The 22690-nt window shown below is 40.5% G+C and overlaps 1 protein-coding gene across 15 annotated transcripts in view; it reads right to left on the reverse strand.

Moving 5' to 3' along the window:
* Positions 1-12853: 12853 nt before the first annotated feature.
* Positions 12854-22690, reverse strand: part of LOC148338882 (adhesion G protein-coupled receptor L3-like) — a 129767-nt gene continuing 119930 nt past the window's right edge. For 5 of the 15 annotated variants that reach the window (XM_088292692.1, XM_088292682.1, XM_088292685.1 and 2 more), the window contains 4 exons: positions 20816-20912; positions 17545-17670; positions 16723-16740; positions 12854-15174 (listed from right to left, as the gene is read on the reverse strand). In XM_088292692.1, coding sequence (XP_088148818.1) covers positions 14333-15174; positions 16723-16740; positions 17545-17670; positions 20816-20912 — 1083 coding nt within the window. In that variant the 3' untranslated portion in view covers positions 12854-14332. Of the gene's footprint in view, positions 15175-16688; positions 16741-17544; positions 17671-20815; positions 20913-22690 lie in introns of all 15 variants that reach the window. The other 10 variants (XM_088292694.1, XM_088292690.1, XM_088292689.1 and 7 more) reach the window with 5 other exon arrangements.

The raw sequence follows: 22690 nt of genomic DNA on the forward strand, positions 1-22690 counted from the left end.
TCCCATCGATATTTTGGGGAAAAAAATATTTTCGAGGCGTAACAGTCTGTCGATGCTAGGCAAGTGCATTCGATCTCAATGTGAAAATACAAAAAGAAAAGTGATCTCTGATATGCTCGGGGAAAATATAACCTGGGTTTTGCTCCATCGGGTGTCCCGGCTGGTCCATCAGGACCAATGGCCCGCAGGTCACAGCTCAGATTTCGATTCTGTGCCACTCATGTCCTGAGGAAGAAAAAAAAAAGGCAGAGAAGTTGAGGAACAGCAAATGTCAGCCTTCCCGGAAAGATGCGCTTGCGATTGTTTTGACTTCGGCCAAACGCGGCCCCCACACGGATTGTGCACAGGCGTGTCTGATCTACTTTTCCGTTTTTTGTTTTTTTTTTACATCGACTTTTCTATAGTTTGACACAGCTACTCCGGGAGAAAAACAACACCTCGATATTTGGATGCGTTCCATTCAACTCCACGGTGCCAGCCAAACTTTTTAAGCCGCACACCCCCCCTCACCCCCTCGCCCCCCCCCCTGTCAACATCAGCCAAAAAAGGCATCATGTTAAGCACCATCAAACGGAGAACGGGAAAAGAAATAGTTGACATTTTTGATTTTTGCGGAGGGGAAAAGAACACGACAAAGCCTGATCCAAACTTTTTAAGATGAGCACTGCCATCAACATCGCAAGTGACTTGGCGCACCACCGCAATGACCCCGGGAAGCGTTCCAGTCAAGTCAACCTTTTCCAAACTGTAAAAATGAGTTGGAGCACTCTCGGCTCTGTACACCCACACGCAGAAAGAAAAAAAATCATCATTTTGAAAAAAATTGCCATTCCATGAAAGCGCCGGCGCACCTCCAATCTTCTGCACGCACCATTGAAAAAAGACAAAACAAAACCAGAATAGCCTTCGAATCAATTGAACGATTTGTACGAATTAGCCTTCGCCAGATATTTTGCGCTGTTCATAAAATCGACATAATCAAAGTGTTGGCGCACCCCCCCTCCCTTGGAAACCCAATTGAAAAAAAAAAAGTCTGAATCGCATTCTGAATGCAATTTCTAAAGAAAAAAAGAAGCCTTATATCTAACTTTTAAAGCTGCAACACGGTGATAGATTTGGCACACTCCATCGAAAAAGTAAATAAAATAAAAAAAATGGCATTCAGTTCAACTGTGCCACTTGTATCGATTAACCTTTTCCAAACTTTTAAAGGTGCAGAATAATGATCGAGTTGGCACACCCCCTCTCAAAAAAAACGTCCATTCCAATGGAAACCCCATTTCTAATTTCTCCCCAAACGTGACAAAAAGCCCCCAAGCGGGCCGATTGAACGCCTCCCCCTGCACGCGTGACCTTTCTGACGGCGCGATAACGGCGCACCATTTGCGCGCTTCCAAATGACGGCGTTTATTTGAACGGACGGCGAGGTCGCCGGGCTTCATTCGGCATTCATGCGGCGTAAAGAGTTGCAATCGGGCGCACAAAGGCGACCTCGTTGAGGAGTAATGGCGCACGCTGAACAATTTTTGGGACGGTACACTTGCGCGAGGGACGAGCGGTTGCCATGGAGACCCCCGCCTCGGCTAGCTCAACTTGCCCGGGGACAAACAGTGGCGGCATCCTCCGTGTTTACGCCGCATGGACGCGCGTGCTGCTTTTTCCCACGCTTGCACGGCCGCTCCTCGCTGACGGCAGGAACTGCAAATTGCAACAAAGATCTGCAATGCGCCACACGATCGCAGGAAGACTTTTTTTTCAGACTATAATCCTCTGAATTTTCTCTCTCTCTCTCTCGCTCTTAAAAATGTTCCAAATATTAAATTGATTATACTGCAGATTTTTTTATGTTCTGTGCATTATTATTTGGTCTATTTGATGTATTTTTTTGCACCGGTATTATTGAGGATTTTTATGAGAAAAGTAATCTCGGTAGCAATAATGGGATATGATAATGCGGTGTGTCCCTCACAACCTGTTGGACGATTGCCTTGGGATATGCTGGGAGGCATTTCTGCACATGGCTACATCATCACCAAATAAAAAAAAAAGCAAAACAACAACAACAAAAACAGCAGCAGCAGCAAGAAAATAAATAGTTGATGTGGCCAGAAATAAGGTAATATATGACAGCGTGTTGCTAATATATCAATGTGGCCTTTGTGTATGCCGCCGCGCGTCTCCCGCAGGACACGGACAACACCTCATTTAGGGAATCTGCATCTTCCTCCTTTGGGACGGATGGAAAAAAAAAACAAAAAACAATGCAGCACTTTTTTTTGAGGGGTGGGGGGGGGCGTGTTTATAAGGATTTCGCCCGGTGACTGTCTTACGCAGTAACGACACGGTCGCGCCTCAACTCATGCAAATAATCTCCAAATACGGCGCCTCACATTAAACTTGTGATTTACAAGGTCCTAAAAGTATCAGAGCTCCCGAGGATTGTAAACGATAACACCAGCTACAAGCAACTTTGTCTTCAGGACAAAGTGTACCACTACACAAATAAGCCGCAAATGTGGATTCACCGCTTTATTACTGCAGATTTGCTTCGGACTGCCCTTAGTCTCTTCGAAAGTGTCGCTTCATGAGGACGAAAACAAACATACGCGCTCACAAAAGCTTACCCTGTTGCAATGCTTTCGCACGCTCTGCTGCAGTGTCCACTCCACAGTCTCTACTTTGCAGTACAGTGCCCTCAGTCTCCTCTTGGATAAAGTGTCTGCTGATAAGGAAAAAAATATATATTAGATTAACCTGCAAATAAACACACACTACCATAAGTTTACCTTGCTGTGGTGCTTCAAATCTGTAGGCAGAGGTTCCATAATCCATAGTCTCCACATTGCTGCACAGTGCCCTCAGTCTCTCAAAAAGTGTCCATCCCAAAGAGTAAAGATACAACATAGACACACTAACATTAGTTTACCCTGTTGCTGTGCTAATGATCAGTGCACTTTGGGAGCATACTCCACAATCTCCACTTTGATGCGCAGTGCCCTGAGTCTCCTCCTGGATTGAAAGCGTTTTTCCACAATGGCATACATAAATACAGACTAAGACAAGTTGACCCGATTGCGGTACCTTCGGTCAGTACGCTGCGCATGCCATAGTCTCAATATTATTTCAGAGTGCCTTAGTCTCTTTTTTGATTAAAAAGTGTCCACCCAAAAGAATAAAGATATAGACACACAAACATTAATTATTGTTGCTGAGCTTTAGCACAGTATGCTATCGTAGCATACTCCACAGTCTCCACTTTGCTGCACTGTGCCCTCAGTCTCACATTGGATAAAAAAAAATGGCTTCTCCAGTGACAGGTGAGGCCAGAAAGTTAGGAACAATAAAGGGGGGGGGGGGACAAGCAATTTGGAGAAACACCTCCCACCTGGTGCGTGTGAAGGCAGCGGTAATCCATTCCTGAGCTGTAATAACGCTGCCACTCATAAAATCCCCGAGAAGCTGAGAGTGAGTCGTGCCCGAGGTGAGGGCTTTATGACGGATGGGAGCCATGACGGCCAGGACGGCCAGGATGATTAGGCCGCGCCGGAGGAGGCCTCGCTCGCGCCAATATGTCTTGCCGGGCCGGAACGTGATGATGTCATCGAGGTGCCGTGGGCAGTTTGAATACTCGTTCACATCATCATCGTTGTTTCGATTAGCCTCGATGTGGTTTTTGGTTGTCATCATCCAAAATGTGAAAATGAAACCATTTTGGCATCTGTGGGGCCAAACGCAAAGTAGCAAATGTCTTTTGTCTGCGCCGCTCCCGTCAGGCTGTCAAAGTCGTCCTTAGCCATTCAAGCAAGCGCTTGTGACGCACCGACAATTTTTTTTTTTCCCCGAAATGCCCCCAAATTACCCCTTTCACAGTTCTGTCACTGTTACTGTGGCTTTCTGGGAAGAGGGTGATTTATTTATTTGATTGTGTCTCTCACATCCCATTGAAAAAAGGTCTGAGGCTTTTCATATCACTCAGCATGATGGAATGCACCATTTGTACCTCCTTGGAGATTAACCACCGTGAAATGTCAATTTTGAATAAAGCGGGCGGGTGAGGTGGGGGCTGGGGGGGGGGGGGGGACGCGGAAGAAAAAAGTCGAAGGAGGAGAAGAGTGAGGCTTTGTGCTCGCTGTCTTGAGGGAAAACGCGTGAAGGGCACAAGACAATATTTGGACTCTGCCCGCAAACAAATTTGCTTTGGGTTCACAGGAAAACAGACAACACAAGCGCAAGTATTTGCGTTATTAGTTGTGGTACGACGACTAAAAATACTTCAGCAGAAGTATGACTCAGATTGAATCGTGGACATATCGTAAAACTTCGAAAAGTGAAATGGAAGAATAGAAAACGTGGTAAAAATCCAACCGTTCCAATTACACTGGTCAGCAATAATTATTTTATTTTGTATTATTTTATTATTTTTTTTTAAATCAGAAATGCAAAAAAACTTTTCTCTGTGAATTTATTTCCAAATGTGCCGTCATTTTTTTTCCTCGAGTACAGGTTTTCATATTATTATTATTAATACAGTCATATGATTACGGATTAAGATGGATTCAGCAACAGGTGATTTTTTTTCTGAAACATGGTCAAATCTGTATTATGCAATCTTTATAAAAAAATAAATAAATAAAAAGACCTCAAAAACCCAATGCGGTAAAAGTCAAGAAAATGTTGAAATACGTGTCAAATGATGACAATTTTTGTTGTAGAACTAAAGTACAAACGATAGTAGTACGAGCAACAGGAGCAGAAGAAGTACAAGTACTAGTTGTAGTAGAATTAGGCAGTGGCGGACGGTCAAGGCCTGCAAGACCTTCTCTGCTGGCCTAACATCATCAAGAAATCATGATCATGTTCTTCACATTGATGTCATATTATATCCTAGTGTTGAAATTTTAGTGAGAGTTTTTATCCAATCAGAAGTCAGTTCGCTCGTGTTGCCAGGCAGATTTCACGATACCAGTAGCACGCACGAGTCGTCCGAGGTATTCAGACACAATCGTGCCGGCGTCTGTTCTGTGTCTCTAGGGGTCTTTAAGTGTTGAGAGTCAATTGCGATAGCCAATCAGATCGCGAGTTGATGACAGTAAGGCCTTCTCGTTGAAGGTGATGAACGTTGGCGACTCACTCGCGAGGGGGCAGCGCTATGCAGAATCAACACACCCGGAAGTCGTAACTGGCGACCGTTGGAAAATTCTAAATATATTCTTTTTTTTTTTAAACCACAATGGCCCAAGGAGGGAAAAGTGTGGATTTAATTGCAGATACACTTGCGACGCCATTTTTAAGTCAGACTTTTCAAGAGAAGCTTGGTTGTCCAACGCTCACACAGTTGTGTAGAAGTGTCTTTCTGTCCATCATTAGAAGCGCTACAAGGAGAAGTATATGCACGTTATTATTTGCAGTGTTAGTAGAAGTGCAACTTGGAGTAGTTCTGGAAGTGCAAATACTACCAGCGCTAGTCGTAGTGGATGGACTACTTTTAGTTTTTGTATTCGCTGCAGTACCGAAACGACTCAAAGTAGAAATATGACGAGTAGAAGTATTAATATTATTAGCAGAAGTGCGAGTGTATTTATTTCTTTATTTTTCATTGTGGCCTCGGCGTAGGTTGCCCGTGTGTTGTTTTGTGGGCGGGAGACGGGCGATAGATGGCAAAGCCTGGCGGGCAGCACGGGAGGTTAATGAAGTCACCTTTCCCCATCATCCCCGCCCGCCCGCCGGGCGTTTTTACGGCACCCAAATTAATTACTTGTGACAAATACGACTCGGACGAGCCTGCCTGCTAGGCGGCCCGTGAACGAAAACATTTTCCCAGCCAGCGCCGCTATATTAGCCGTGAAGGCGCCAATGGCGGGCAGCCGGCCGCTCGCTACCTAATAATGAGGCAAAACATAAACGGCGAGAAAACACTTCCTTGGAATTACGATTTTTATTCCTGCGATGTTAAGACTTTTATTTGCAGAAAAAATGTGACTATTTGTGGGACATTACAATTACATTCGCCGTGGCTGCTTGATTATGTAAAAACAAAAAAAAGAATAATCACGATTATTTTAGGAATAGTTGAAATCACGATTGTTCAAACGATTATTACGATTTTTTGGTACCAAATTAAAAATTGCACAAATGGTAACATGTTAATTAATTTATTATCTTAAAAAAATGGTGCAAATGTATGAATTCACGTTTTCTTGTATAAAGAAACTATATATTGTACATAATAATCGTTTTTTTACGATTATGGCAATTTTGTGAACGTAATCGTAACTGAATTTCGATTAATTGCACAGCCTTAAGATTACGAATAAGATTTTATTTGTGGATTCAAAAATATTTGCGCAAATTCCTGCTTCCTTATACATCCCCCGTTTTTTCAGATGATCACCGATTTTTTTTTTTTCCCTTTGGTATTAAATTCAAGTCTTAAGGAAAGAATAGCTAATCGTAATTAACAAGATGGCTTCCGTACTGCGCATGACCTGCGTTGATTTAATGCTTAATTTCTTTATTTTTCAAAACTAATGATGGTGCTAGTTGCACTTTATATGGTTTATGAAAACAAAATTGAAATTGAAATCCAAACTTGAACACCAAATAGGCTCTCCTTTGTCTGATTGCTACGCAAAAATATTGACTTGTGACTCCAGAAAAACTTTGGAAGCATTCTGCTATTTTATAAATGAAGGCCAATGTAAAAATAATTTAATGTAAGCACATGTGCAGTAAATCATGGACAAAGGGGGGGGGGGGGGCACCCTATAAAATCTGGCCTCGGGCACCACTGGGGCCCATTTGCCATCCCTCACCAACAGCAGGACTACATTTTTCTCATTGCATCATACTTTTTTTTTTTTTTTCCCGCCTTAACCCTTTACCAAAGTACATGAAGACAAATGAGCAGTGGAGGCAAAATGCGAGCTATTAGACAAAGAAAATGATCTTCTTCATTTTCTAAGTAGGTCTTCTTATTAGTCCTCCACATATATCAAGTATATATAGCGTTAGCATTCGTTTGCTATTAAAGGCGCGACGCTTTGGGAGAAACGCGTTCCATTACGACGTGCGAGTGTCAGAGAACGAGCGCGATGGTCCTGGCCGGACCATTTGTTCACTGAAATTGCAGCCGAGACAAGGCCATTTTAGAGTCGCGCTATGTGATCTGCTCCGAGGGGTGCGTCGTCAAAAACGCCCCGATACTCGTCTTGTTTAGGTCCTCCCAGGAGAGGAGAGCAGCACAAAAGCACATCTTGGGGTGAAAAAAAAAAAAAATGAAAAGTGGAGGTTGTCAGTGGAAATCGGTCTCGGCCATCTCCGGGCTCATTGCTCCGAGTTAGATGGAAGCGAGGCGTGTTTGACTGAAAGCCCGACCTGAAGAGACACTTGAAGGTCACGGCAGCGTGTTGACACGCGAGACCTTCGAAAAGTCTGTTGAGAGTCAAGTGCAATTTGTGAATAGATGTCTCTGGGGGTTTCCACATCCTTGATCTGCAAACATTCGGAGGATTAAAGAGTCCAAAAATTAAATTCTAATTTGATTCGCGCCTCATACCATTCAAGCAGCTTTGCTCAACCTATGGCGGAATAGCCACCCCTGTATCAAAAGTTAAAACAAAAAAAAAAAATGAGACCGATAACAGCTTGCCGAGCCGCATCCGAACATTGTTTCATGGAGACAAACGGCTATTAAGTCTGACATTTGCGCAAGCAGACGCTTGGCTTGAAAGAAAATCAACGCTATTACACGATATTGGTTTTTTTTCCTTCTTTTTTTTTTTTTTGGTGGTGGGGGTTGATATATTTCTACACCCCCTCAATCTGGCTGACAGTTCAATTTCCTGTGCAAAGCTTCCATTGGGTGCACCCTCCGTCCGTATCGCGAATGCGCATCTTACAAGGTCATCGGACATTCACAACAAAAAAGAAAACCAAAAAAAAAGATGAGACTCTAGATATGAAAGTATGAAATATAGACTCAATTCAATCATATTAATAGGTGTGCGACTATATAAACCTCTCTAAAACTTTTTTACAGAGGCATTATAAAATAAAATAAAATAAAAAAATGAAACATGCCTGGTTTAAACAATACCGTGCAACTTATGCGAGTATAAAAAAAACAAAAACATCTGTCGTGACATAATAAGGGCAAAACTTTAAACACCCCCAAAAAGGACCCCAAAAAAAATAAAATACACACACATTCATCCTTGGATTCATACTCAAGTGAGGACTTGCTGGACTTCAAGTCAAGCTCAAAGTTAGGAGAAGTTGAAAAACATAAAAATCATATCACTTTTATATATTTGGAGGAAAGTGGGAGTGGCGTTATGACGAAATATAAATATTTTCCGCATCCAAATATATCAACGTCAGCGATGGCAACGCTATCCGCCGCGTGTATCGATTGAGGGTTGCGCTAAAGGTAATTGCTGAAGGTCAATGGAGTGTTTTCTTGCTTCATTAAAGAGAGAGGACAACTTCTCTCGTGTAGTCATTCAAAGGAAATTATTGACCACCAAGCACGGAATGACATTTTCATACAACGAGGGAGCACATTGCACATCAACTTATTTTTTTTACTTTTTTTTTTTTGGATTGGTTCCTGCCCTTTGGCATGTCGCGACGCTATTTTTCTTTCTTCATGCACCTCGCCGAGCAGAGAGGCAAACTAGTCAAGACATAAAATGTGCGGCAAATGGATCAATAAATAAATTAATAAATTAAAATAAATTAAATAAAAAATTGAAATAAAAAATAAAAAATAAAAATAAATAAATAATACCAAAGACTTGGAGGAAAGTACAGTAATCTCCTGAAAAAACATGAATAATTAATTCCGCATCAGGCAAAACTATTCATAAGTGAATGGATATATCGTGATATTTGAAACTATAAATATAGCCCAGGCATAATTTCCAGTTGATCTTAAAACGTTTATCACAAAAAAATTAGCAGATTAGTTCATTTGAAAAAAAAAAATGCACCAGCAAAAAGATGCACATGCTGTAAAAACTCTCCGTAACAACCCAGACAAAACGTAGCTCCTCCCCCAAAAAGATCTTCACACAGTTGACAAGTATCACTTCAGTCTAGTTTCTCGACACCATTTACTACTTTCCTTTCAGCCTAGCTTTTGAACTATATCAGGGTGGTACAAAAAAAAAAATGCAAATCAGTTAGAAACGGGTGTATTTTTACGATTCGTGTATCCTGATTTTCAAAAAAGTATTCGAATTTCAAAAACATTGAATATTGTGCCCAACATTGAATGACTTGCCTTTCTCCTCTTCTTGCATGACATTTTAATGCCAGCGCTGCTATTTCAACGTGTCGTTTCCTGGCTTCAGTTCATGTAATTGTCATAAAATTTAGTTGCCGATTTATCACGCTCTAAAAATATGAAGTCTGCGGCGAGAACACCATAACTCATCACCCTCGCCGACGAGATCGGCCGTCGCCTCGCCACGTCGACGCTCGTAATTCTTCCAGACCGCGTGTAATCATTTTTACTGGCGTGTTTTCCAAGTCGCCGGAGATAATCACCACAGTTGAGTCACACGCTTTTGTCATCGCAACAATCACCGAAAAGCATTTCCACTCCTTCTGGACCAATTAGAAGGCTCCACTGCACTTATATATATATATATATATATATATATATATTAATTTAAAAAATATATATATAAATATAGAAATAAATTTAATTAAAAAAAATATAAATATAGAAATAAATTTAAAAAATATATTTATATATATATATAAATAAATCTAATAAAATAAATATATACATAAATAAATAAAAAAAAAAAAAATATATACATATATTAGTGCTGTCAAGTGATTTTCTAACTAATTAATCGCCCAAAAAATTCCATAATTAATTGTGATTCATGAAACTAGTATTTTTTAAGAAGCTTGTAAAAGCTACTTACTTGAATAATATCTTGGAATTCATGTAAAACCAGCAAATATGAAGGAGATTTTAATTCAAAGACTGTTGTAAAAGTTTTCTTTGCTCCTTCGATACACTCTAAACAACAACGTCTTTATAGACATTTTTCTTTGAAACAATTCTCCAAACTGACGCAGTCCATTTAGCTCCGCCCACAAGCACCACACTCCAGTGACAACTTGAGCAGGGTGTTTTGTTCTCCATGTGCTTAAGATGTACAATATGCAAATTATTTTTCAAGTAAATAAAACTCAGGTAAAAATATTTAACTGCATTAACATTTCTTAAATTAATGTCCAGATTCAACACATTATAAATATATATCTATATCTATATCTATGTGTAATAACTTGACTCCACATCCTGATGTCATGTTTCTCTTGAAAGGAAAGAGGCAAGGTCAAGAGATGATTAGCCTGGAAAGACTCGGATGATGTTAAAAAAAAAAAAGGTCAGGTTACATTGTCCACTGTATTGTCATCCGGTGAGGTTTTAACATTCCGCTGGTCGTGCTGCCGCGCTATCGCCCGCTTCCATCTGTTCTATGGTGATTCTATCATAATAAAGAAAATTGGCTGGATCCCAGAAGAGAGGAGCCCTAATAGAAAATAATTCTGCCCTTGAAACACTCTGGGGGGAAATCGGCTGTGGTGGGCTTGGGGGGGGGGGTCTTTGATGAGATGATGCTATCTTTATTTAGACTCCGGCATCTGGGGCCGCGACCGCGTGTTCATATATTTAATTAAAATAACATCGCCTGCGTGGACAAAAGGCTGCTTATCACATCAAAAGTGTTCACCCTGCCTTTATTTTTTTTCCCCTTTTCTTCTTAATTCAAAAGATTATCTTTGTTGATTGGCCGCCAACAGGGACTCCGGCGACTTGTCAGACCGCTCGTCGGATATCCGTGAGCTTCAACCTGCGACGTCCACCTTGCCAACACAAATGACAATTTTATTTTTGCGAAATAAACACAGAGCATTTTCGAAATGTGATTATGATGATTTTTTTTCTAATAGAATTACAATTTTATTTAAAAATATTCTGACTTTATCCCTTAAAAAAAATTGCGACTGCATTATTTTTTCCACCTATAGGCAAAATTACAACTTTACTTTCACTTTTCATTGAAAAAAAAAAGTGAAAATATATTTAATTCGATTACATCCATCATATTGCTTTAATTTTGCTTTGCTTTTAATATTTTATGATTTAGAAATTTTCTTTTTTTTTTTAATTAAAAAACAGTAGTTGTGAAGCTTACCCACCCTCCAAAAAAAATTCTGAAAATTGCAGCTTCATTCTTGATCAATTCTGCCCTCACTGTAAAAAAAAAAAAAAAAAGCTTTTTTTCCAAAAATGCAAACTTTTTTACTATTAATTATTACGTTTTTCCTGCTCCAAAAGTGCCAACCAACGTCACGACCTTACTTGGTTAGGATGACAATTTTTTTTTCTAACCTCCTCCGATCAACTCAAATGATGTCGCGTCCCCCCCAACATATTCCCAAAAAAAATGGACAAAGGGTGAGTAACCCAATTCTTACCCGAGCATTATCCCCGAGCGTGTGTGCGCGCGCGTGTCCTTCATTGACCTCGTAAGAAAACATGACCGCTCGACCTCCAATCAATGCTATCCTGCACCAAATAAATAAATAAAAGACACATTTAATGTTTTTTTTCCAGGTTGTCCCAATTCACAAAGGGCAAGATGACATCGATTCACCTTTCATTTGGAATTCTGCCAGACATTCTGAGTTATCGATTTCCGACCCCCCCTCGTCATATTTGGGGGGGGGGGGGCTCCCTACCACAGACAGTATGACATGTGTCATTTCATTTCTGCTACAGTGTGGCCTCGTAACAAGCAGGTGTTGCTGGAGATAACTGCTCCAATCGAAACGAGATCATGGCAGCTGCAACATCTTTTTTTTATTTATTGTATTTTTAAGGAAATTAAACGGAATTCGGAATTTATCGGTATTGTTATTGCCGGTGAAAACACATTTTCCAATTATTCACATTCATGTCATGAGCATCCAAACAGATTAGAGTTGTACATTCACTCTCAAGAAGAGAAATTTATTCTTTTAATTATTTCGTTCCAGCACCCCCTCAAAAAAAACCAAAAACAATATTTTGTAACACATTTTTAATGAAAAAAAAAATGAAAATAGCACAGTATTGTAATAAAACATTGTCCACAAAATACTGAAAAATAAACTGCTTTTATAAATTGTAATTAGTTTCATGTGTTGATGTGTGCCTTTAAGGGGCGTGGCCCAGTGAGCGCCATCACTCGCTGGAATCAGTTGGCCCACGCGAGTGTGAGTTATTATTTTCCTATTTAATAAACGGCTGAAAGTGCATTGGCGATGAGGAATCTCCTTGCCCATATGCGATGACTCAAGTTTTGTTCAAGACAGAGGAAAAAATTTCAACCCTGTCCTTTGCTCATCAGTCTCGAGCCATTTTTACTTTTAAATTATTGAATTAAATTACTACTTGATGAATACTGTTGATGCTATGAACATAAAAAAAGAAAAGCTTTATTTAGAATATTATTAAACCTGCATTGTTGCCACCAGCAAAACAACAAAATTTAAATTATATTAAAAGTCATCATTGCACTTAATATTAGATTTGTTCGTTTTATATTGCCATTTAATCAAAAAAAAAAAAAAAGAATTTCAGCACTACACAAACTCACCCAGGAAGTAACGTTGACCATTTTCCATATTTGGTCTTGAGTGTGGCCTCAGAAAAGCCTCCAGTGAGCGCTGTGGCTAAACAATCGTGGTAAAGGGGAAAAAAAGAAGAAAGCACACTCGGTTAGCCGTTCCAGCTTGCTAAAGCTATCAGCTAATGCTATGCTAACGCTTCAACGCCAAGCTGTGACATTAAAGAATTTATTTTAAAATATGACACAACTTAATATGAAGAGAGCTGTCATGACTCACGATTTCTTGGTGGGTTCTTGAGATAGCCGTGAAGCGAACAGGCAGACCGGCCCAGAAAAAACACACATTTGTCAACAAATATAAAAGTGCTAAACAGCTGGCACAATATGAAAGTTAAACAGGACAAAAGAACAACTCTTTGAAAAATGTAATATTGCATCCAAAAAAAAAAAAAAAACCTCACTTCCACAGCAGGTGTTAGCAATGTTGCTAATTAGTGTGTTGCTAGCGCTCACTCAAACCGGCAGAAATGGATTTGAAAAACATTACAAGATTGTGTGGTACGACAGACTTTTTATAAATCATCCCAAAAATAAATTCAAGTTTTCAGCTAATTTTTTGGAACAAAAAAAAAAAAAAAAAAAGAAAAGAAAAGTTGCATTTGTGCTAGCGGGAGATCACGTTAAATTGAGTGTCAGGCAAGAAAGGTGCTGCTCTGCCTTTTTAGTCTTAAAAAAAAAAAAAAAAAAAAAGAGCCTGGAACTAATTATTCAAATAATGTCAAATAATTATTTATATGACTTCCTCTAAAATGCCCTTTATTGCATTTTCTAAATGAACGAGGAGCCAATCATTGAATAAATAGCACAATAAATATTCCTCTTGAGGGTATTATTAAAACACAAAAAAAAAAGGCGTGCTCACCTCAAGGTTTATTTTTAAACAAATAAATGAGAAGAAAACATTTTTTTTTGTGTCACTCCAAAAGCTTTTTCTTTAATAAGTACAACAGTCACTATTGTACAAGAAGTGCCTAAGTGCTCATCAGTGCTCCCGTTTTTCGACTTTCTGCACCGTGAAGCATTTTCTGAGGGACATCTCCATGACAACCACTCGGACAGAACTCGGCTATCTACACTGAAAAGGAGGGAAGAAAACAAAACTCGACCTGAAAAAAAAAAATCACAAATAACGTGATGTTCTTCTATTTACTTTCTTTCTTTCTTTTTTTCAATGAGAACAGAGGAACAAAAAAAAAAATGCTCACAGGTACAGAGACACGGGGTGGATGGTCCGAAAGAAAAGCTTAGCTAGTTATCTGTACATTTACATAGAATCATTTTTCCTCCCTTTTATTATCTGACAAAGAAAAGAGCAGCTCTGCTTACGTGTTTTTTTTTTTTTACTTATTCAGCAAACAAAAAGTGCCAAATAAATCCTTGGGGGGTGGGGGGGGATTGTGTATAATAAAATAGTCTCTTGTCTATAGTTTGGATTTGTTTGGGTCCGACTACGTGGTCTAAGTTTTCACACAGACGATCCGATGCGAGAGCGGGCGCTAAAATGTCTTCAGCCGGCCCACAGTTTTTTGTTTTGTTTTTTTCCGCAACGGATCCTCATCGTCTCAGAGATGCGGCGTTAAAAAAACAAGTGCCGGCAGAAAGAAATTGGATGTGACCTAGCGGGGGTCCGTCTATAGGCTGGTGACCAAGTGCGAGGGCTCCTGGAGGGGCCGCTCCGGGGACGGGCCGTCCTTGTCGGGGGGCACGATGAAGCCGTCGCTGCTTCCGCGGCCCAGCTGGTAGTAGGAGTGCAGCTGGTGGAGGCGGTTCCCGGAGCCCAGGTTTGGCATGCTCTTGTAGTACACGTCGTCCGAGCTGGCCCCGGGGCTTTTGGCCTCGCCCCCGTCCTTGGGCTCGCCGGGAAGACCCGGCAGCATGGGCATGCTGGTGTACAGCGAGTCTCTCTGGCGGCGAGCGGGCGGCGGCGGCGGCGGCGAGCCTTCGTCGTCCTCGGTGTGCTCGTCGTTGAGCAGGGGGAAGAAGCTCTCGCTGTTCTCCTGCGGGATCCGCCGCCGGGACGACGAGGACGGGGCGGCCGAGTAGGGGCGGCGGGGCGGCGGCGGCTCCGTCGGGGGTAGCGCTCTCTGGGGCAAGAGCGGCGCGTCCGACTCCGAGCCCAAGGCTTCGTCGGGGTGTCGGCCGAAGGCGGCGAGCTCCGAGCGGATGCCCGTGGCCGCTCGCAATCCAAAGGCGTAGCCGCTCTCCTTGGACCCGTTGCTGACGTTGTTCACCAACTTGTTGACCAGGTTGCGGTTGTGCTCGGCCGAATTGTTCAGGTAGGACGGGATGTAATTGGAGGCCAGCTCTTTGAGGATCTTCTTTTCCAAGGTGGTCTCTTTGTGGATGTAGCCCCGCTCGATGATCTGGACGCAGTCGCTCACGTAGTCGGCGCTGGCGATGCTGTAGCCGTGGTTACCATTCAGTGGTAGTGTATCCGTGACACTTGAATCCCGGGCATTGTTCAGGATTCCCTCTGGAATGACAGACATGGAGGGGGGGGGGGGGGGGCAAAGCGGCCGCATTAAAGGCTGATGGGACGTAATCGCTGCACAAATAACAGCCATCAAATTCGGCGGCGCTTTTAGCCTGAAATGGTTGGCGGCCGAAAGAGCTCTTTGCACGCAATTGGATGGAGAGCACTTTTGCAAACAAGCAGCCGACAAAAACGAGATCTTTATGAAAAGCCGAGACGGACACCCACTTGGAGACAATGGAACGGACAACTTTGGACAATGAAAATTTTAATTTGGACATTATTTGTGAAGTGTTGGAAAAATTTTGTCGAAAATTGGAAATACAGGCTTTGCACTGCTAGGAAAAGGGAACCGATCTGGAGCGTTGCATCATGTAAATAGTGGAGAAAAAATGCTTCTCATCAACATGCAAGAAAATTGGAGACACGGGAGGAAAGCAGTTTGGAGATAGATGCTTCTTTTTTTTTTTTCATAAAAATAACAACACATGCTTCCCTTTGGAGGAAAAAACATGCAGAATTTTCTTTCAGGAAAAAATGTTGATTGGGAAAAAATGTGGGGTCATTTTTGATATTCAATGAAGGGGAAATTTGTCATTGAAAAAATGCACGTCAAAAAAAAAAAAAAGGATATTCATGATTTATAATGGAGATAATTTTGGGTAAAAAATTAAAAAGGCTTTTCATTTTTTTATGAAAAATTAAATTTGATCCAATTCAGGCTTTTTATTGCGGGGAAAAAATGCTACATTCGTCTCAATGTACAAAAAAAAATTGTGTATGTTGAGAACCACTTTTTTGATGAATTATTTTAATGTTAACCAGGCGTGGGCAAACTACGGCCCGGGGGCCACATGCGGCCCGTTAAATGTTTTAATTCGGCCCGCCGAACTTGAAAAAAAGTTAAATTAATAAACAATGTTAATGTTTTTTTTTTCTAAAAAGTGTGGTGTGTCAAAGGCCTAAATATTTTTGTAATGCTTTTGTTCACTTTCATTTCAAATTAAATGCATTTTTTTTTTCTCTGATGAGGTGAGGTTGCCAAAACACTCCATCCATTTGCTCCTGGTCAAATTTTCAAAGCCATTGTGGTCCGCCAATCAAAAAGTTTGCCCACCCCGAATCTAAACGCTCACCGCAGAAGTTCCATACAATTGGAATTTGAATAGATGGCAACACATCCACAAAGCTCAAGCACAGCACAACAGCACAAACTAAAAAAAATAAACCTCAATGTGGACCCAGCCATATTGTCCCGTACGAGCATTTTAACAGCATTGTGTGACATAATACAAAGTGCACCAACAAAGGCAACTGTTCAATATCCAGGCAAAAAAAAAAAAAAAGTCAATTCATATTGATGTCTCTCTCTTTTTTTTTGGAGTTAAAATGGCAACCGCCACTGCGCCATTAAACATTCCGATGCATGTTTGTGCAATTATTTTGAAAAGAGCCTTTGTTGCGTGACGTTGTAAGCACAGAGTGAAAAGGAAGTAAAAGCCAAAGTCAATTACATTTGATAAGCAATGTTTAGTTTGACTCCCATACTTGTCTCTCTGTAGGGCTCTTAAAGGGACAGCATGAGGGGAAGAAGAGCACACAAGAAGCAAAAGAGTCACAGCGTCAAGAGAAATGCAAACACCCAAAAATGAGCAATTAAAATGACAAATGCTAAATGCTAATGCTAACACAACATTTAGGCAATGAAACAATTTGTGTTCATGCACGGCGACTTCAACAATTGAAGAGCTATGCTAGCGCTAACACAGCACAAAGTGGGGTCCTGGCGGGTACGCCGCCATTTTGGATTGCAGAATGTGTACTGCAGTCGTAATGGCGAGAATTTCTTTATTTTGTTAGAAACATTCTTTTTGTTGGACACTGATGCTATGCTAGCGCTAACACGAGATCGTTCATATCCGGTTTGCAATTACAAAGAACGGCCATTGGAATGCCGTTGGTTGTCTCCAGCCGTGCATTTCCTCTTTATTCATTCACTAGTGATGGCAAAATGAAGCTTCAAATCTGCTTCGTGAAGCAGTTGTAGTACTTTTGGACTCCTGTAGATGGCGCTCTCGGTTCAACATTGGGCTGAAAGCACGCCGACTTGCCATTTTTTAAACCAACAGTGCCATCTAGAGGACTCAAAAATACAACCACTGGTTCATGAAGCAAATTTGAAGCTTCCTTTTCCCATCACTATCATTCACTAGCAGCCGAGTAAAAAAAAAATTTTTAAAAATGGATCTTTGACGTCTTTCGCCGTCAATGGTAGGAAATGAGTTAAAGGCAGGATCAAATCAGGAGCAATTTGTTTACTCTCATTTTTTTCAACGCTCCAGCTGAAAGAATGAAGAGAAGCAAGCACACCTTGCACGTTGTACATGCCCAGAGGGTTGTTATAGACTGCCGACTCCCCGAGCAATGTATTATACGGATTGTTAGTGCCATGAGGACGTAGGAGTGCGTTAGGTAGAAGATGGTTAGCCATAGCCCCTGCAGCAGCCAGAGAAGACAGAATAGGACAGGAAAGAGATGGGGGGGGGGGGGGTTCAGGGCAGGAACAGGTACAGGTGGGTGGATAAATTGAGACAGAGCGGGAGAAAGAGAAAGAAAACACATATCAGTTGGGCAGATGTAGCCGAGAGCCATTAACGTCCAAATGATCACATGACCATTAATGCGATGGGGAAATGGTGGATTCGGAAGGGTGGGGAGGGGGTGGTTGGGAGAACTGGACTGACAAAAGCTAATGAAACTCAAGCGCTAATGTTGGCCATTAGCGCATACCTGCAGCGAAAAAGAGCGGCGGCGCAATTAGGGCATGTGCTAATGTAACGTTGCCAGGTGCGTAACGAGACAAAATAGTGAAAATAGACGGACGAGGGTGACCAAGTTCCTACCCTCCCTCTTTGTCACTAATTTGGAGATAAGGGTGAAGCATCGTGTGAAGTGGGGCTGAACGATTTTAGGGAAAAAAATGGAATTGCGATTTTTTCCATTTAAATTGCGATTTTCTTCACAATGTACAGTGACGTTTACTGTTGGTAAACTGTTGACTGTTGATTAGTTTGGCCCGCACAAGAGCCCTTGAAAAAAAAAAACGCAGATTAGACAATCTTGAAATGACGTTGCCTGAGATCGCGATTTCGGTCCCAAAACGATAAATTGTTCAGCTCTATTCTGATGTTACTTGCTTTTGTTTGGAGGAAAATCCGCAAACGTTGGCGGTAGACGTTTCTGTTTAGAATTGCTGAGAGATGCCACAAGATGGCGGCAAAGCATGACTTTTGTTTAAAAGAAGCTCCTCAATTGACTTTGACACTGTCCCTTAGCATCAAGATTGCGCCAGCATAATATTTATTGAATTTGCGACTTGTGGATGTCAAACGGAGTGCCAGCTTTTGATTGGAAAAAAATGTGCTCAAAATTGGAAGACATTTTGAAGAAAATTTTATTGGTGATACAAGATTTTATTTCGTGGGGAAAACGCCCGATATTTTTTAATGTGGAAAAAAAAAATGCTACATCTTCGGATTAAAAGTAATAAATTGTGAGATACATGATTAAATCTGGGAAAATGTCGAGGCCGATGTTTTTTATTATTCCAATAATATCGACAAACTATTTTTTTTTTATTGAATTTGATTTGAGGGATGCTCGCCAGCAGTGCAGGAAAATTGTGTTCACTGAAACGCTCCTTAATAAATAATTGCAGGCTTTTTTTTTTCCTTTCTTAAAAGCCCGTCAGCGCTTGACGCACCCCCAAATTGCGATGAGTTCAACAAACAGCCCCCCCCATCCCCCCTCCCTTCTTGTGACATCTCGCATTCATCCCATCTCATAAATTGGGCAATCGACACGTTTGAAACTCGGCGGCGGCGCCGACGCCTTGCTGGACTCGGAGGAAATTCTGTGAATAATTCAGACGAGGCTTTTATCTTTATGGAGGAGCCATGTTGACTGGTTAAAAGCCGTTGAATGGCGGCGAGAGCTGAGTGGCTAATTATTGAGATCTTGACACGTCCTCCTCGCGTTGGTGCGATCATCCATCATTGTAACGGAGCATTAGCAGCCGCCGCCAATTGAGTGCCGCCGACCATCAATTCGGAGATGCGGCCCAAAACAGACCAACGCAAAATCGGATGTCAAGGCTCCTTTTTTGGGGGCGGGGAAAACGGCGTCTTCATGTCATAGGAATTAAAACGTAGCCCATTTTTTTTTTAAAAACAGGTTACAAATGGCAACAAATTCACTTTTTTGTTGTTGGAGAGAAACATAGTGATGAGAATTAAGTTGTACTTAAAGTAGTCGGTCAGGATAAAAAGTCGTAATCTTCTCGAGCAAGTTAGAGTTCAGCCCCATTTGACTTCGCCCCACTATAAATTTTGAAATAATTTCTTGATGATCCTAAATTAATCATTTCTTAATTTCTTGCAACGATTTGGTTTGGATTGCAAAAAAAACAAATTTATTCTTGTAATATTACACTATTTTGGGAAAAGATGCTTTTACATTTTAAAAAAAAAGAGATGACTATATTCTTTTTTATTCATCATACTTTATTAATGTAATAAAATACTGTTTGTTCGAAAAAATAAAATAAAATACTGGCATTATTATTATATTATAAATACATGCATTAATTAAACATTTATCTGTTTATGTGTGCTTAGTTTTTAATAGCCGTTATGTTTCGTTTATTTCTTGGGCCACATAAGTTGGTAAGCATCTTTTGTAAATGCGACGACAATAATGACTTCATGAAAATCATTTTGCAGATCCTCTAGGTGGAGAAACGCTGCCATAAATGCATTCCATTTTTTTTAAATTTTTTTTTTTATGAACATCTTTCCAAGCGGGACTTTCCGCCGTGTTGACTTTTAGGTGGCAACTCAGCAGTTTTGAAGTTTGCCAGCCACAGCTTGGCCATGCTTGATGGGGAGGAAAAAAAAATTAGGAGCTCATTTAATAATGCATGTCGTGCATGACCCACGCTGTGAAAATAAAAAGTGCCCCTATTTTTTTTTCATCAAATGTTGGCTGCTTAAATACCCGAGCACCAATGACCAACATACTGTCAAAGCACCTCCCCAAAATGCTTTGCACTTGGTAAAAACTAAAAAAATAATAAAGAAATAATAAATAAATAAAAATAAGAAAAATAAAAAAAAAGGTAAAGTTGTACCGACATGCTAGGATTGAATAAAATAAACAGAAACAGCAGAATTTAGAAGTACATGCATTTCATTGGCAAAAAAAAAAAACAACAAAATTGCCGTCATTGGCAAAAAATAAATAAATAAAATAGTGCCATTGACTAAAAATTAACAAATATAGCATGGATATTTTTTTATGCCCACTTTCAATGGATAATATCAAACAAAAAAAGTGCTACGTTTGCATTGATGCTTTTACTGAATTAAAAAAAAAAACTAAAACAAATGCAAAAGCACAAAAAAAAAAAATGCTAGATTTGGGGATAAAGTCTCTTCATTGGACCAAAACAAACTCACAAAATCTGAACATGTTTGGTTTATATTCCAAGACAACTTGCAGGAATTTACTGATCCATCATGGGAGGAATGATTTTCATTGGGTAAAATCCACGACCTGCACGAAAAGAAGTGGCACCAAATACCTCTGTTGAGCGACGCCGAGCTGTTGATGTCGCCGGTCATGAAAGACGACTCCGACTGTTTTCTGACCGTATCGTTCCACATCCGGCGGATGCGACTCTGCGGGGACGGCAGACGACGGCGTTAAAAGAGACGGGCAGCGTCCGCAGCCACTCAATAATAAAGTCATCAGTCAGGCTTTCCCGATCGGCGTCTGAAGGTGCGACCACTCAATCCAAGCCGACGTGATCCCAGTTAATTACACACGGGTCGCACGGGCTGTTGCACGAGCTGAGGGTCTCCGTTATCTGACGATTCGGAATCCTGCGCCCGGCGGGTTTGGGATTAGGCATCTATCGGCGTTTGGAAAATTCCACAGTTCAAATTGATTTGGTTTATTTATTTATTTATTTTATTGGGTTGAATTTGGTTATTCATGGTTGGGTAGGCTTTAAAATCAGGTCTGGCACGCTCACTAAAATTTGGCTCATTTTGTCGGACCCTGCTAAGAATTATGTAAATATGCATCACGTTTAAAAATAAATAAATAAGTAAAATAAAATAAAAAATTCTGCCCATTTCTACCAAACAATCCAAATAATCACTCATGGGCTGAAATTAGTGATGTTGCATTGGCGGACAACAAAAAGAGAAAAACACAGCAAGTATCCTGTGTCTGTTTTTGAATTATATTTCAGCTCATTTTGACCACACGTAACAGAGAACACCAACTTGGGTTTTCCTGCGCTTACAAAACGGCAACAAGACAACTGCAATATGATTTGGATCTTCTTTTAAAAAGCTTGGCGTCTTCTCCAGCGTTTCCTTCCATACACGTCAGATGAAAATGCTGACGTCCCGTCAAAGCGCCGTGTATAATTAAAGGCGCTGATCTACATGCTGAATCCAATCGTGGGTTTGTCGCCTCTAAGGGCCATTTATAATTGAACGGCGTCTGCGAGTCCCATGCTTTTGGAAAACGGACATGGTGTTCAATTACAGCGTATCGCGCAATTCATCCGATGTTTTGACGGCCACGTGGGCGGGAACAATCGAGTTGACGGAAAAAAAAAGCATCAAATTCCATCTCTGATGCACTTCCTTAAAATGCCCCCCCCCCCCCGCATTTTAAAAGTTAATTATTCTAATTATTGATTGCATCTTTCACTTGAGCAAGATGAATTATTGGAAGGTATCGGCAGCAATTTTCACTGGCGGGTAATTAATGTTTTTAATAAACAGACGACAGCCATAAAACAAACCAAAAAAAAAAAAAAAAAAAACTAATTAGCAATGAGGAAAAACACACTTGGAGGAAATCCATTGGCATTTTTGTCAATTACTTAAAAATTAGTTAAGGATGTCGAGATTCAATCAGCGGTGAAATGCGCAAAAGTGGACGGTCGATTGAGCTGAATCAAAGGTTTTGTCTTAAGTTGCGATCAACACTTCAAATATGCGCGTGAATATTCTATAAGTCGAGCTGAGGTATTTATTATTTGTGTTTATCGTAGAGCTGTCAAGCGATGACATTTTTTGATATATTTATAATTAATTGCGATTAACAGAATTTTTCAACTACTATTTTTGTGAAGCTTGTAAAAGATATTTACTTAAATAATATCATGAAATAAATGTAAAATGACCAAATATGAAGTATATTTCAATTCACGATTTAAGCGGAGTGACTCATCTTCACAGGAATTTTTCTTTGAAACAATTCTGAAAACGTAGACACTAAATTTAGTTGTCAGCGTCACACTGGAGCAGTGTTGGTTTTCAAAGTAATGATTGATTAAAGATGTACAGCTAATATGGTACGTCTGAATTTGGCTTGGTAAAATCTGCAAATTATTTTTGAAACGGGTTAACTGCGTTCAAAAAAATAAAATAATAAT

The sequence above is a fragment of the Idiotropiscis lumnitzeri genome, chromosome 4 (assembly GCF_059441095.1).
Source record: "Idiotropiscis lumnitzeri isolate Australia: NSW breed Sydney's pygmy pipehorse chromosome 4, RoL_Ilum_1.0, whole genome shotgun sequence".
NCBI classification, from domain to species: Eukaryota; Metazoa; Chordata; class Actinopteri; order Syngnathiformes; family Syngnathidae; genus Idiotropiscis; species Idiotropiscis lumnitzeri.